Genomic DNA, 15,904 nt, shown 5'->3' with positions numbered 1-15,904 from the left:
CAGAATCAAACAATGATTTATGCATGGAACGTCCGCGAAAGATGCCAAGAACATCTCACTCCAGCAAGTGGACCAAAGTTGGCAACACTGTCATAGTCCTACTTGGATACAGTACAGGCGTACATTCTACCTACAGTACAGTATGTGCCCCTATGTATCTCAGAGCTCGCCAAATTGGCATAAACCTGCCACTTTCAGAAACCCACAATGCAAATTCCGTCCTTTACCCCCCAGAGAAGCATCAGAGCATCAGCCAGTCCCCACTGGCCCATCATAAAGCAAGGTGTTGATGGATACACACAGCAAAATAAATAAATAAAAACACTTAGTCCTTTTTCTTCCCCCCCTTTCTGTCCCCTCTCCCCACACTGCTCTGGCACCTCGCCCCTGATGGATCTGTGAAATGATATAACGAATGAGACTTAAAGAGAGGGAGTGAGGGAGGGAGGGGAGGCTAGGAAGGAGAGATGAGGGGAGGGAAGTAAGAGACAGAGCATATGATTTATTAGGCTCATAAAAATTCCTGCCTTTGTTATTCCCTCTCATTTTTACATGTGAAGCTTATTAAAGAGTGCATCTGCCAGAGTTCTGTGACCAACTTGTGTGTGCTGGTGTGCACAAGTATCTGTGTGTGTGTGTGTGTGTGTGTGTGTGTGTGTGTCACACACGCACACATGCACACAGCCACACACACACACACACACACACACACACACGCGCACACACACACACACACACACACACACACACACACACACACACACACACACACACACACACACACACACACACACACACACACACACACACAATATCTAACTTAAGTGTAACTCCTGTATGAGATTCCAGTGCTGTCAAGTTCCATGTTCAAATGACTGCGTATTGATCTGTCAAACATTGCTTTGTTTGACCTCCCTGTTCAGGCCCCTCCTCTCCTACCCAGCGAGGCCCCGCCTATCAGAGAGTATTCAGGAGCCGCTACAAGATGGTGACCCGCCAGGGGACCGCAGCCTCTGCACACACCTTCCACTACGGCCCCGCCCTCACCTGGAGAGCCAAGAGGATCCAGTCTGCCAGGTAACACACACACACACACACACACACACACACACACACACACACACACACACACACACACACACATAATCTAACACCAGCCAAAAAAGTCACATGTCTCCCCCCTTCTTCGCTCCCTCCATTGGCTCCCAGTTACTGGCCGCACAGAGTACAAAACACTGATGTTGGCCTACAAAGCAACCAAAGGTATGGCACCCCCTTATCTTCAAAGCTTGATCCAACCCTACAACCCCTCCCGCTCACTCAGATCAGCTAACACAGAACCTTCCCTAAAACTTCCCGGGACAACGCTCCACACGTCCCAGACTATTTTCCCTTCTGGCTCCCAAACTGTGGAACAAACTCCCCATTGCAGTTAGAACTGCAGACTCACTCCCAATCTTCCACCGTAGTCTGAAGATTCATCTCTTCAGACTCCACCTTAGCCGTAGCACTTTCCGTAGCACTTGCCGTAGCACTTGACTTAGCACTTGCCCTAGCCTTGACGACCTTGCAGGCTTATGCAAAGGCTAAAATGTGATTTAGATAGCATGTTATGTAGACCTATAGTGTGTATTGTCCAAATATCTAATCAATCACACCCTATGTAATCGTAGATCTCCCTTTGGAAAGGTAGGTAGAGCCGTGGCCAGTGGATACAACTCAAACAAGTGTCTTTTATGGCGTTTTATTTCTGTTTCATTCACACACAAACTCTCACACACATATCTAACACTATACTGGTCGTTACAACGGTAGTTAGCAGGTTATAAACCTGCAGATAAAAACATAGAACATAGCAATCATTACCGACATGAAATACATCTTCACAAGGTATAATATATATATGCAAGAAATAAGTTATGTCGTGTAAGGTCGGAGCTTAATTTACATACCATCTGCCCACCGCGGCTCTTCTTTGTTACTGAGATACTAACCAAAAAACTCCGGTGCTAGGAAAGCTGACGCATGCGCAGTACACTTGGTCACGATGGCAGGCATAACAAATAGCTTAAAAAACCCTCAGAAAGTTAGATAGTAAATACATAAATCACCCCACTACTAGGACAATACTTTCTATGCGCGGATTAAGCCGCTAATCTACCTAAATCTTAATGAAAGTATATAATTAAATCACGCTAAACCGGAAGTTCGTCATCACTCCGTCATTTCTGAACAAACGGTCATTTACCACGGGATGGCGCTAGAGGGCCATATAAGTAGTTACATGTCAATAAACACTCCACCCTCATCATAATCATAGATTATTCCACACCTCCCACTTGGTCCTATGGCTTTAAGACCCAAGAGGACCACCACCCATAACTCCCTTAGTCCATGCATTTGAAACATTTCTCCAAGGGAAAAATAATGGGCACTAGGCCGTCAATATTGTTCGTAAAAGGCGCAAAACAGTGTCTGTAAAAAATACGCAAAATACGCGAAATATTGTCTGTAAAAGGTGAAAAATACGTTACAAAAATGGTGAGATCCTTCTCGTGGTCCTTGATGCAGCATACAATCCTTTAAGCGCAGCCCTAGCAGATGCAACAACGCACAACTGCCAACTAAACATACAGAAGTACAAGCCCGCACAGAGGTGGGCTTAGACCTCGGTCATGTCCAGTCACAGCTGTACCAAGTTGCACCGGCACGGAACTGGCCTTACCGAAACACACCGCCAACCTCCAGGGAGGATGGCAGTGGGGAATCTTTTCTTCTTTTACTGCTCTTCTACTGGTAGAAGAACCACCAGCCTCCTAACATCCCTGTGGAGGATGGTGGACGGGCAACTTGCGACGGGCTGGTCACTCTTGGAAGGGCTGGTGCCGGCAGGAAGGCTGTGGCAGGTTCTCACCTTCACGTCTCGGACGACACCTTTCTCATCAGGAAACGCCTCCACGACTCGACCCAGTCTGAAACGGCCTCTGAGTGCGTTCTGGTCAGCGAGCCATACCAGATCTCCGACGGTGACGTCCCTGGCAGGGGTGTGCCACTTCTTCCGGATGAAGAGTCCTGGACCCGCTAGCTGGCTCCACCGTTTCCAGAACTTGTCCACCTCGATCTGGATCGCTCTCAGACGGACGAATGGGTAGACAGTGGATTCGAACCCTCCGGGGTCGCCACTGGGCCCTGCGCGCCCCAGCAGGAGGGAGTTGGGGGAGATGACCTCAACGCTCCCGTCTTGCAGCTGGGTCAAAGCGCCGATAGGCCTCTCATTAGACAGGTTAGCGGCCAGGTATAGAAGCGTCTGGAACTCCAGTGCCGTCATGTTTCCTTCTTCTCCCACGCTGCTTATCGCTCTTTTCATTACATGAACTGCTGCTTCTGCAGCGCCATTTCGGTGTGGCGAGTCGGCTGGGTGGAATACCCACGTCCAATCTGTGCCAGTCTCGGCAGCTCTCTTTTGGACTTTTTCCTTGTCGACACTTGCCAGGAACTTGTAAAGTTCTTCCAATACTGGCTTAGCTCCAACAAAGTTGGTTCCCTGGTCAGACCAGAGCTTCTTCGGATGGCCTCTCAGGGCAGTGAAGCGTTGAAATGCTTTCAGGAAACCTTCTGTTGATAGGTCTTCTACGACGTCAGCATGCACCGCTCTTGATGCCATGCAGCAGTAGACAATGCCCCAGGCTTTCTTGCTAGTCCTTTTCTTCACTGCATCTCTGATGGTGTAAGGGCCGAAGAGATCCAACGTTGTGTATTCAAAAGGTGCAGCTGGCGTTGTGCGCTCCGGCGGGAGGTCGCTCATAACTTGCTGGCACATTTTTGCCCTGTTCTTCCGGCAGTGAATGCAGGAGTCGATTACTTTTCGAGCAACTCTTGGTCCTTGCACAATCCACGCCTTTTCCCTTATTCGTAGAAGGGTACCAGCTACCCCCTCATGGTTGGCCCGGTGGGCTTCTTCAGCCAGAAGGATGCTAACCCACTCCCCGTAGGGAATCAAGGGCACTCCGGGCCGTCCTTCAGTCATAGTTTGGACTCGGCCGTGGCACAGTAACAGTTTAGAAGTTTTCTCCTCACGGACTACAAGCCTGTTTAGTGTAGTTTCAGGAAACTTCACTCCTTTCTGAGCTGCCAGGCTTAGTTCTTCGAAGGCAGCTTGACGTTCAGTCACTGTCAAGGCCTCCCACTTTACTGGTGTGCAGGTTCTCTTCTTCCGTGATAACCAGAACTTCACTGCTCTTCTGACGAAGCCGATTACATTACAGAGCTTGGTCAGCGTGCTGTATCTTCTTGGGTCGACTTGGTCCACAAGCGCAGCGCCCCAGAGCTTTTGGGGAACTTTGCTCTCTTCTGAGGGAAGGGCTGTCGCGTCTGAAGACCTTTGTGGCGCTCCGTCGTCCGTCTTTTTCTTCTCATGACTGTCAGGGGGAGTCATCAGCTTGGCCTGTGCTCTCGTAGTTACAGCTGAGAAGGACTTTCTTTGGAGCTTGCTCACGACGTCTCTAGCAGCAGCCACTACTTCGGAGGCGGATTTCATGGGCCATTCTTCTTCAGGATCGGCCAGGAAGTCAGGACCATTTTGCCATACAGAGCTCTCTGTGAGCAGTTCAGGGGTGCAGCCGCTCCTTGTCACTAAGTCAGCAACGTTTAGTGTTCCAGGTATCCACCACCAGTCTTCTACGGGGCCAGCCTTCTGGATCTCCCCAACTCGATTAGCAAAGAACGTCTGGAACCCGTAGCTTTCTCTTTGGATGGCACCTAGCACCGTCTGGCTGTCTACAAAATGGAACCATCTCTCCACTTCCAATCTTCCATGCTTCAGCACGTAGCCCTTTAGACGAGAGGCGAACACAGCTCCACAGATTTCGGCCTTGACCGCGTCACCCTTCTGGTCAAGAGGGGCTAGTTTTGCCTTTGATTCTATCAGTCGGGTGACTACACCATCGGCTGTCCTCCACCTTAGGTACAGCACAGCTCCATAGGACTCACAGCTTCCATCCGAAAACGTGATACCCCAGGGCTTCCCCCTCCAGCCGGAGGGCGTGATGCTCCTGTGAAACGTGATGCTGCTCAGTCTTGTGTACTCCTTGAATAGCTCTACTGCTTTTTCACGGAGGTCATCAGACAGTGGTTCATCCCAGGTGTCTCTCGTCAGGTTTCCGGCCTCCTGGAAGGCTCTCCTCACGAGAATCACTCCCTTTTGCTTCATTGGTGTTGCGAGACCTAGAGGGTCGTACAGTCCAGCAACTTGGCTTAGTAGCACCCGACGTGACAATGGGTTTGGCGTCATCTCCACGACTTCCTCTTCGCTCAGGTCTTCTCCAGTCCTCATCTTCCCCTTTCTACTAGAGAAGTTGATGGATACCATGACAAAGAGCTTGTCGTCACGGACGAGGTAACCCACCCCTAATGCCTTGTTGTCTTCTTCTTTGAGCTGGTTAGGAAGAATCAGTGTTTCAGGTTTGGATTCTGTAGCATCAATCCTCCCACTTTGCCCAGACCGGACCCAGGGCTTGAGGTGGAAGCCTCCTGTCTTCAGTATAGCTTCAACCCCCTCCAGGATCTCTTCAAGTCTGCTGGGGTCATTATTTGATGCAAAGATGTCATCCACGTAGCTGTTCTCCTGAATGACACTTCTTTCATCCACAAGGTGGGAGAACTGAGGAAGATTGGCAGTCTCCCTCATAGCCACTTGCGCTATGCATCCGGCTGGCTTATCTCCCATGTTCACCCTTACAACGGCATAGTCTTCAATCGTGTCCTGTGGTGAGTCTCTCCACAGGAATCGGTGAAGATGGACTTCTTGCTCTTCCAGCCAAACTGAATTGTACATCTTTTTGATGTCGCCGATAGCAGCAAACTCTCCCTCCCGGAATCTGAGTAATACTGCCCGAATGGGGTTTAGCACGTCTGGACCCTTTAGCAGGATGTTGTTCAGGCTCACTCCCCTGTATTCTTGGCTGCTGTCCCAGACGATACGCACTGGCGTGGTAACTGAATGGGGATTGGGTGCTGTCAGATGACTCACCCACCACACTGCTCCCGGCCACTCTTCCATCATGGACTTTGTCAACTTCACCGCTGCTCCTCTTTCAATCATTTCGTGGATCTGCCTGGAGTAGGCTTCTTTCCACTTGGGATCTTTTTCAAGGCGCCTCTCTGTTCGTAGGAACGTTGCTTCCACTACTTTGCGGTTGTTGGGGAGTGATGCCGGATCCTCCTTCCAGGGGTACTTTGCATCCCAGTGGGGCTCTCCACTGTGCTCATCCCTTTCTTTGAAGGTCAAGCCTGCTTTTATACGCTCCATCTCCCTTTCTTCAACCAGCGTCATCTCCTTTCCTCCCGGAGAGCATTTCCCGCAACGACAGCCCCCGCAAGCAGGGTCACATGCTGCTCCAATGCTGTCCATCTTCAACCAACTTATGGCATCGGTAGCGCTTGCAGCGGTAGTTGCCCTTTTCACATTACCCACAGGCCTTGAGACGTTTAAAAGGTGTTCCTTTTCCACATTGCCCACAGGCTTTGGTACATTGGAAAGGTGTTCCTTTTCCACATTGCCCACAGGCTTTGGGACATTGAAAAGGTGTTCCTCCACCCTAATGGCTGCCGTCCTCATGGAACGAGCAAAGTGTGTTAATGAATGGCGTGTTGTCACCTCCACCTCTTCAAAGAGGTCCGGATGCACACCACTCACGGTCTTGCCCAGGGGGCCATCCCACAGCACTAGATCACCGATTCTATGCAGTCTTTGCGGTGCTAGTCGGCCTTCGCGAGTGCTGATGAGAAGTTCAATCTTCTCGGGACGGGCCAATTCTCCTGGCCTGACCCTTGGGAAGAACTGCTCCAGTTCTTCTGATTCCACCACTCGATCCACTTTGGCGATGTCATCTAAACCGTAGCAGATCATCTCGTGGGATCTTAGGGTTCCTCTTGGGGTCCATACTTTGATTGCCACAAGATATCTCCTTGTGTCGACCCTTACCTCCATCTTCCCGACTCCAGAAACCACCAGTGTGATTGGTTCACCAGTCAGTCCGAGTCTTTTAGCGGCTTGGTGCGTGATATAGTTGGTGTCGGAGGCGAGGTCAATCAGGGCTCCAATATAGTCTCCTCCTCTTGTTGTGACATCCACAAGCATCATGAGGACCGGTAGCTCCTTCTCCACCAGACTGTACTTAGAGCATACTTTTGAGGTTGCCTTGTTAGTGAAGGCTTTCTTAAGATCCTCCATCTCTCTCGGACTCAACTTAGTTGCAAGTCTGGCTGTGACGGCTTCCTGTTCCTCTGTCAGGCCACGAGGCCCTCTCTTCTTTTCGACCCTGGTCTCCCTTCTGGTTGACGCCCCCCTTCCTTCTGAGCTGGGGCAGAGGAGGTAATGATGGTCTGCAGGAGCGTCCTCCCCAGCACACCCTTCCTTTCGGCAGGGAAAACCCTGTTTACATGCTCTGTCAGCCCCGTGAACGCTCAGGCATCTGGGACACGCCTTTGTCTTCTTTACCTGGACATTCTTAACTGACAGGTTAGCCTTCTTGAAGGCTGGGCAGGCGTAGAGTCGTCCTCCATGTTTTTCATCTCCACACATAGTGCACGGTTCTCGCTGGGACTCCCTCTTGATCTCACTCACTGCTGTCTTGGTGAATGACTGCTTTTCCTGCCTCCTCTCTCTCGGTTTCTCCCGCTGGGCCGTCTTCTCATTGACATAGGTGGTTCCAAGATCCATCTCTGCTAGCCTTTCGAGGATCCCCTCCTCCTTTTTCAGAAACGTTAAGAGCTTGTCGAAATGATTCCCTTGGTTGACACCATTCATGGCGTCCTGCTCATGGGAGATCCATTTCCTCTTGACCTCCGCGGGAAGTTTCCCTACTATCCTATTGATCATCAAAGGATTTTTGATGGCCCCCACCATTTCCAGGTCTTCTAGATCGCACAGTGCCCTTTCCACTGTCTGGATTAAGGTTATTGCCTTCCTAGGCTGGTTGCCCTTCACCGCAGGCATTTCCTCCAGTTCCTCCAGGATCACCTGAGCAGTAGTGCCCTTGTTTCCAAACCGGTTATCCAGGAGTCTAAAGATATCCATTGACGTTCTGCATGTATCTAATCGAAGCTCTGTCTTCAGTGCCCCTTCCAGGCTGTCAAGTAGGTGAGCCCTCTTGCACACTTCTAACCCTGAGGGTTCTGCATGTCCCTGGAGTTTCTCCCAATTGTTCCGCCAGTTCCAGTAGGTCCTTCTGTCCCCGGAGAACATAGGCAGACTAATCGGCTTCACCTTGACTTTGGGCCTGTAGTACTGGGCGCTGCCATCTCCTCCAGATGCCATGCCTGACCAACCGTGGGATTCAAACGCTGCCTGCGGAGCTTCAGTGACGCCGTGCTGTCCTGTACGGCCACTCTGCAGATGTGGTGGTATGCCTGAGGCTGGGAATGACAAGCGCGGAGTCCCACCGTCTCTTACTGGTGTTGTGGACTGGTGCTGCATTGTCCAGGCCGGAGCGGGTGGCCCCACATATGCACGCTTAGGATAGACACTGCCACCGGATACAGCAGGCCGGTCTCTAAGGCTATGCACTTGCGGGCTGGCTGGGGTTGTAGTATGCTTTGACGGGTCGTTATGTCCCTCATCTACCACCACCACTGACGATTCGTCTTTCTCGTCAGCTCCCTTAACCTCCCTGAGCGCGGCCCAGTCTTCCAGTAGCACTTCTTTTTGGTCCTTTAGGATCCTGTAAGTAGTCTGCATCTCCTCTGCTTTATCCACAGGGACAACGGATAACCACTCATTCATCACTTGTACAAAGTCATAGAGTCTCCTCTCTAGACCTCTCCTCTCTCTCTCTCGTTGCTCTGCGGATGCCGCCTGCAAGCTACGCACCTGGACCTTCCCCAAAGCATCATCAAACTCCCCCCTCAGGATTCTCACATTCGGTTCTGCACAGCGGGTCCATAGTTCCGCCCGGACCCTCTGATCTGTGTCTTTGAGCCTTTGTCTACCGGCAGCCCTCTTCGTCTGGACTTCTGCAATCGCTCCTGCGTTTGCGGTCTCATCCTCCTCTTTTAAGGCTATCTCATATGCATTCCAGAACCCCAAGAGTCTCTTCCACTCATCCTGGAGTGCTTTTCTCTCTCTGTCCAGTTCCAAGGCTGGCGCACGATCAATAGCATCGTCGATCTGATCTGCTATATTCCCGTATGTGGTCACTGCATTGATTAGCTTCTTCTTTATGTCACCACTTGACCCCATATTGCTTTCCGTCTTATCGCTCCCCTCTACTGGCTTTCAGTGCACATATAGGGACCCCGGAACAGTTTGATTACGGCTCACTAGGTAGCAGATCGCAGCAGAGAGAACAATAGCAGCAAAGTCAATAGCAGCAAAGTCAATGGCAGCAAAGTCAATAGCAGCAAAACCAATAGAGCGCTGCTGCAGCCTCCTTAGCACGTAGCAGTGTGTTGTATCTTCAACAAGAGACAATAGGGCTTCCTTAGCATGTAGCAATATAGCATAGCGTCCTCAGCGTAGCTTTCTAGCAAAACATCCAAGCAACAATAACTCAGCATGTAGCGGCGTAAAACAGCAGCCGTTGTATCTTCAACAAGAGACAATAGGGCTTCCTAGCATGTAGCAGTATAGCATAGCATCCTCAGCGTAGCTTTCTAGCAAAACATCCAAGAGACAGCGTAGCAAGAGACAATAGAACTCAGCATGTAGCAGCGTAGCATAGCATCCGTAGCGTAGCCTTCTCTAGCAAAACATCCAAGAACAATAGAACCCAGCATGTAGCAGCGTAGCATAGCATCCGTAGCGTAGCCTTCTCTAGCAAAACATCCAAGAAACAATAGCACTCAGCATGTAGCAGCGTAGCATAGCATCCGTAGCGTAGCCTTCTCTAGCAAAACATCCAAGAAACAATAGCACTCAGCATGTAGCAGCGTAGCATAGCAGCCGTAGCGTAGCCTTCTAGCAAAACATCCAAGGAACTAGCACTTAGCATGTAAGCAGCAGCATCCACAGAAACAGTCACTTTACGTCTTTTAGCTTACAGCCTTTCTCCTTTTGGTCCTCAAGCCTTTTTTACCACTAGTAGTCAATATGAGCGCTATTTTACTTCCCTTTAACGGCTTCTCCGCCGTGCAGCGTCGAGTGAAAGTGGTCCGGTCGTCACGTCCGCTTTCTCCCCGCCGTCTGTTCCACACGTTCTCCTCCTCCGGAGGCGACAATGGTTTATAACTGTCCAAATATCTAATCAATCACACCCTATGTAATCGTAGATCTCCCTTTGGAAAGGTAGGTAGAGCCGTGGCCAGTGGATACAACTCAAACAAGTGTCTTTTATGGCGTTTTATTTCTGTTTCATTCACACACAAACTCTCACACACATATCTAACACTATACTGGTCGTTACAACGGTAGTTAGCAGGTTATAAACCTGCAGATAAAAACATAGAACATAGCAATCATTACCGACATGAAATACATCTTCACAAGGTATAATATATATATGCAAGAAATAAGTTATGTCGTGTAAGGTCGGAGCTTAATTTACATACCATCTGCCCACCGCGGCTCTTCTTTGTTACTGAGATACTAACCAAAAAACTCCGGTGCTAGGAAAGCTGACGCATGCGCAGTACACTTGGTCACGATGGCAGGCATAACAAATAGCTTAAAAAACCCTCAGAAAGTTAGATAGTAAATACATAAATCACCCCACTACTAGGACAATACTTTCTATGCGCGGATTAAGCCGCTAATCTACCTAAATCTTAATGAAAGTATATAATTAAATCACGCTAAACCGGAAGTTCGTCATCACTCCGTCATTTCTGAACAAACGGTCATTTACCACGGGATGGCGCTAGAGGGCCATATAAGTAGTTACATGTCAATAAACACTCCACCCTCATCATAATCATAGATTATTCCACATGTATAGTTTCAATTCAACATATTATAGACTTTTTGATATTCTACTGTTTAGATTGATGATAAGTTATTGGTTTAACTATGATCCTAGATTTTTTCTATGCATTTGATGTATTACCTCGTGTTTTCCTTGCTTACTGTAAATCACTCGGGATTAACCCATTTAGCCCTGTTGTAACCTATACGTTGTTATACCTTTCAATCCGGGGCCACCTCTGTGTCTCATTAGTTGCTATACATATAGCGACATAACCTTTTATTTTTTTAGTAAGAATTTGAACGTTTTCAGAAAACTTAAGTTTCACTACTTCCTATACTTAAGTAAGGTTTTAGAAGGCGTTTTTAGAATCGGCCTCAGGTCTAAATTTGTTAAGAGTGCCTGCTAAATGCCTAAATTGTAACACCATTCTATCCTTGTTCATGTATACAATTGCATATTTCATATCGACACTCAGCCAGGTTTTACCCGGGGTGGGGAAAAAGTGGTCCACGAGACGCACTGTCAGGGTTACAGACGAGAGCCACAAGAGCCACTGTAATACCGGAACCTAGTTGGTTAACATATTACATATTGTGTCCTGGCTTCGGTGCAAAATTAGCCCCCTTCCCCTTCTCCTCCCCATTCTGAAACCAGTTGGGAATCTCCATTTCAAGGCGCATACGCAATTGAACCTACACACGTGCCCGGGTCAGTGTCACTGTGATGCTTCTCTATGCTTAATTTCGCTTAGTGCCGAGCATCGGCCTTGTCTTTTTATGTCACAGCCATGTGAAAGGGGGCTCACTAATTTATGGCATTCATTTTTACACAGTAGATAACCCTGGAAATAAAACATTTACACCAGTCGGCTCCCCACATTAATTTCCACCGACAGGGAAGGGAACATCGCCTGGGACAGATGCAAGGGGGGCATGGGGGGTATTTTTCTTAATATCATTACAACTGCCATCTCTCCTCTTTTGGCTGGTGTAGAAGTTGCTGCTTATTAACCACTTAAATCCTACTACTTAGATCGAGGTTACCCAGGGGTCTATACTTGGTCCCCTCCTTTTTCGCTCTACACCAAATCTATTTGCCGAAAATAGCTTCTCTAAAAACTTCACAACGCGACGCAACGTGACTATGGTGTATTGTGAGCTTGTAGATCTATTGCTTTTGACAGATGTTGGCCTATTTTTAAGAATGAAGAATCAACTGTATTGTCACATCACTGGTTTACAGGTGTAAAGAAGTGCATGGAATTTGTTTTTAAGCAAGCTCCATGATTTTGTTTCTCAGAAAGGGAGAAAAAGAAAAAGGAGGGGGGAGAGGGAGAGCAGGGAGAAAAACAACAACATTAAAGAAGCATATCAAATGGAGCAAAGAAATGTATGTCTACATACAGTACATACACATAGCATATACACCTACACCTATTATGATAGGTGTAGAATGGGGACACGGTTCGTGTGGTTAAACTGATTCAAGTAAATTATTGACAAAATACATTTTTAAAGCAGCACCTCGTTTTAACTTGTTCCCCATCTTTTTATGTATGTTCATTCATTAGTCTTACTTACTTTCTTCAGACGATGGGGGTGAGTGGTGAGGTCATCACCGAAGGCCAGAGAGTTAATTAATGTTTATGATGAGGTCATCTCTGGGTGACGGACATTAAGTTAATGTGTTATTCATGGCTTCATTGCTGTGAAAAAAGACACTTAATTGATATTTTATTATGATGATTATTAACCAAGTCATATGAATTTTTCCAAATTTCTTTATTAGAGCGATTATGAATGCGGCCAGTGATTTTCAAAATGGTTAATGGATTATTATGATTGGTCTGGAAGTTATTATGAATTGAAGGGAATTAACTATTGAAAATGACCTTAACTGTAATCGTGATCCAAAACACCAAAACAGTGCAACTAGTTGTTGAAGCTACAAAGGGTCTACAGTAACATGTAGCTGAATGCACAGGTGTGTTTAGTGTAATGTTGTGTAATGTCTGGCCATCAGCAGGTGTGTGCACATACGTTTGGAGAGGGTAGGAATACTGCCTGAAATGATCTCATGCCCTCGCTCTTGTTCACTTTTTCACACAGCTAGCAGAAAAAAGAAATACTGATTTGACTCGGGTTACTGTTCTGGACAAAGTACTGCACTTTCGAGAATGTCTTAACATTTTTGTAGATTCATTTTTTTTGTGTTGGTACAGCTAGGACTGTAACTATTGATTTATCTTCTTAGCGATTATTCTATTGATTACATTTTTGATTAATCAAATCATTGAGCCTTTTGGGCCCTCCATGGTGGTGGGAACGTACTTTACCACTGCGCCACCCGAGCACCGGGGCATAATGTTATTGTCTCCGCCAGGCCGAAAGGCATGGCGAGAGAGTATGTTTTACCCCCTGTCCGTCCGTCCGTCCGTCCGTGTGTCCGTCCGTCATTCGATCTGTCTGTGTACAGCTAATCTCCGCCACCGTTGGCTTGCTCGCCGTGAAACTGTGCACACACACTCCCTGGATGCCACAGCAGAACCTCTGCCCCAAATTTTTCACATGGGCCTTTTATAGCGCCACCAGGAGGCCGATTTGTGCAAAACATATCTTTTGACAGTACTCCTACAGATTTTGTCCAAAAATCCTGCAAATCAGTACACAATATCTCTATAGTCATTACACGAAACGGGTATTTCAGATTTTTCATATTCCATTCTGATTGGCTAAAAATGGCTTCCAAAGTTTGCAGGAGTACTCCGTTTTGAACAAAATGCCTCAAATCATCAACACAGCATGCAATTTCCTTGAAATTTTGCACGCATATTTCCACTATGCCGAGGACGAATTGCAACTTGACATTTTTCAAATCAGCCTCATGGTGGCGCTATAACAGGCCGATTTGTGTTTTTACCTATAACTGCACCGATCTGTGTAAAACTTTGTAAGCGCACTCCTTAGAGGTCAAGGAAAAACCTTTGCCCTGCATTTTTCACATCTGCCCTTTATAGCGCCACCAAGAGGCCGACATATGTAAATATGTTTTTTTTATATTACTCCTTCCGATTTTATCAAAATTTCACGCACATCGGTACAGATGATCTCTATAGTCATGTGATCAAGACGGATGTGTTTGATTTTTCATATTCCATCCTGATTGGCTAAGATTGACATCTAAAGTTTGCAGTAGTGGCTTGTTTTGAACAAAATGCCGCAAATCATGAACGCAGTGTCCGATTGCGGTCAAACTTTGCACACACATTCACACCATGTTGAGGAGCAAATACCACTCTTTTAACATTGGCCCGTTATAGCGCCACCAGCAGGTCTAATTTAGCAAAACACATCTTTTGAACAAAATGCCTCAAATCATGAATGCAGTGTCCGATTGCCGTGCAAGGCCAAAGAAGAAATGCCACCCTTTTCACATTGGCCTATTATAGCGCCACCAGGAGGCCACAATAACCTACCTGACCTGGCGGAGACCTGTGCTCCGAGGAGCACTTTTTCTAGTTAAATATTTTATTTGAATGTGAAAAACATTCCCGTTTTGTAATCGACTATTGATATGTAAAAATAGGGAAAACAGACAATCTACAAACTCACAACACGTTCATTGCGTTGTGATGCGAAAATGGATTATGTTCTCAAAATAATCACTTCAATCATCAAATATTTTTTTTATATCAATTAAAGCTATTAGTTTGATTAACTGTTGCACCCCAAGGGTCAGCACTGTGTATTTGCGTGTGCCATCGCTGCGTCATAGTTTGGTAGTATATGTGTTGTGTGTGTGTGTGTGTGTGTGTGTGTGTGTGTGTGTGTGTGTGTGTGTGTGTTTGTGTGTGCACATGGGGGCTCATTTGTGTAATTCAGATTTGGTGAGCCAAAGGGGCCTGGGCAAGGACCGGCCTCAGCCTCTAGTGACTTATTACTATTCATTTAGCCACCGCAGTAAATATTGATTCATCAAGGGATTTTCAATTTGAGCCCTGCGACATCTCGTGAAATATCACCCCTTGTGTAGAAGCGCAGGGAAGACGGGCGGGGGGTGGGGGGGAGCAGGATCTCCCCTCCTGTATGCACACGTTTCTCTACTCAGTTTTGACTCCAAAAAAGCCCCCATCACCATGAACACAGATTAAACCTCATCTATTCGTTCCGTGAGCTCATGTTCTCCCTTCTCCATCTCCAGCCCCGACGGACCCAATGATCCCTGCCCTCATCTGTCCCGGGTCGCTCAGTCTAACCCGCGTCGCTTTGCAGCTAAAGCATGGCCACCGATGAGCTCCTCCAATTATTTGTCTCTCATCTCAAAACCTCAGGGGAGGGGAGGCGAGCTAGAATCTCCTAAAATCCCTTCTATGGTGGCAATCGTGTCACCCCTGTTTTGACCCCATCTTTTAACCCCATTGCTAAATACACTAAGCAACCCTCTCGCCCCATCGTCCCCCAACAAGAAAGTTCCCCACCGCTTCTGGGACCGCAGGACACGAGGTGACCCACGCCCAGCGTGCCGCACGCCTCTCTCCCATGTCAGCGGTAATGGGGCATCGTGGGTGATTGAGTGTGGGGGGGAGCCCAAGGAGGAGGGGAGAATGGCTGCAGTAATTCAACCCCCCGCCATCAGAAAATAGATATAATCTCAACATTAACTCCATTAATAGTAGCAGGAGTTGAATTAAGAAAGCCGTAAAGCATGCGCAGGCCAAGGATAAATTACTGCCCGGCCCGCCCTTCATCCCCCACCCCCACCCCCACCTCCCACACACTCCCCTCCAATTCTTTCTTTCTCCTCTCCCATTCTTGCCGCCTGGCTTCACACTCCTTCCTTTCTATGCTTCTTTGTGTTGTCCTTCAATCCATATTTTGTGCTCACCTTGTTCGACTTCAGGCCTCATCTTTGCCCGTAGGATTGCAACTTTCTCCCTCCTAGCATTGCTGTCTCTTGTCTTGTTCACTCCCTGTGCACTTTACAATTATCATTAGCTCCACTAG

At 47.7% G+C, this 15,904-nt stretch overlaps 1 protein-coding gene across 1 annotated transcript in view; it reads left to right on the top strand.

Moving 5' to 3' along the window:
* Nucleotides 1–15,904, top strand: part of zc3h3 (zinc finger CCCH-type containing 3) — an 80,847-nt gene that overhangs the window by 35,808 nt on the left and 29,135 nt on the right. Inside the window, exon 4 of the mRNA XM_084067931.1 lies at nucleotides 924–1,077. Coding sequence (XP_083924057.1) covers nucleotides 924–1,077 — 154 coding nt within the window. The remainder of the gene's footprint in view (nucleotides 1–923; nucleotides 1,078–15,904) is intronic.

Source organism: Gymnoscopelus microlampas (genome assembly GCF_963454915.1).
Source record: "Gymnoscopelus microlampas genome assembly, chromosome: 9".
Classification (NCBI taxonomy): domain Eukaryota; kingdom Metazoa; phylum Chordata; class Actinopteri; order Myctophiformes; family Myctophidae; genus Gymnoscopelus; species Gymnoscopelus microlampas.
Note: the sequence above shows the minus strand (reverse complement) of the source record. Positions and strands in the feature narration are given on the sequence as shown.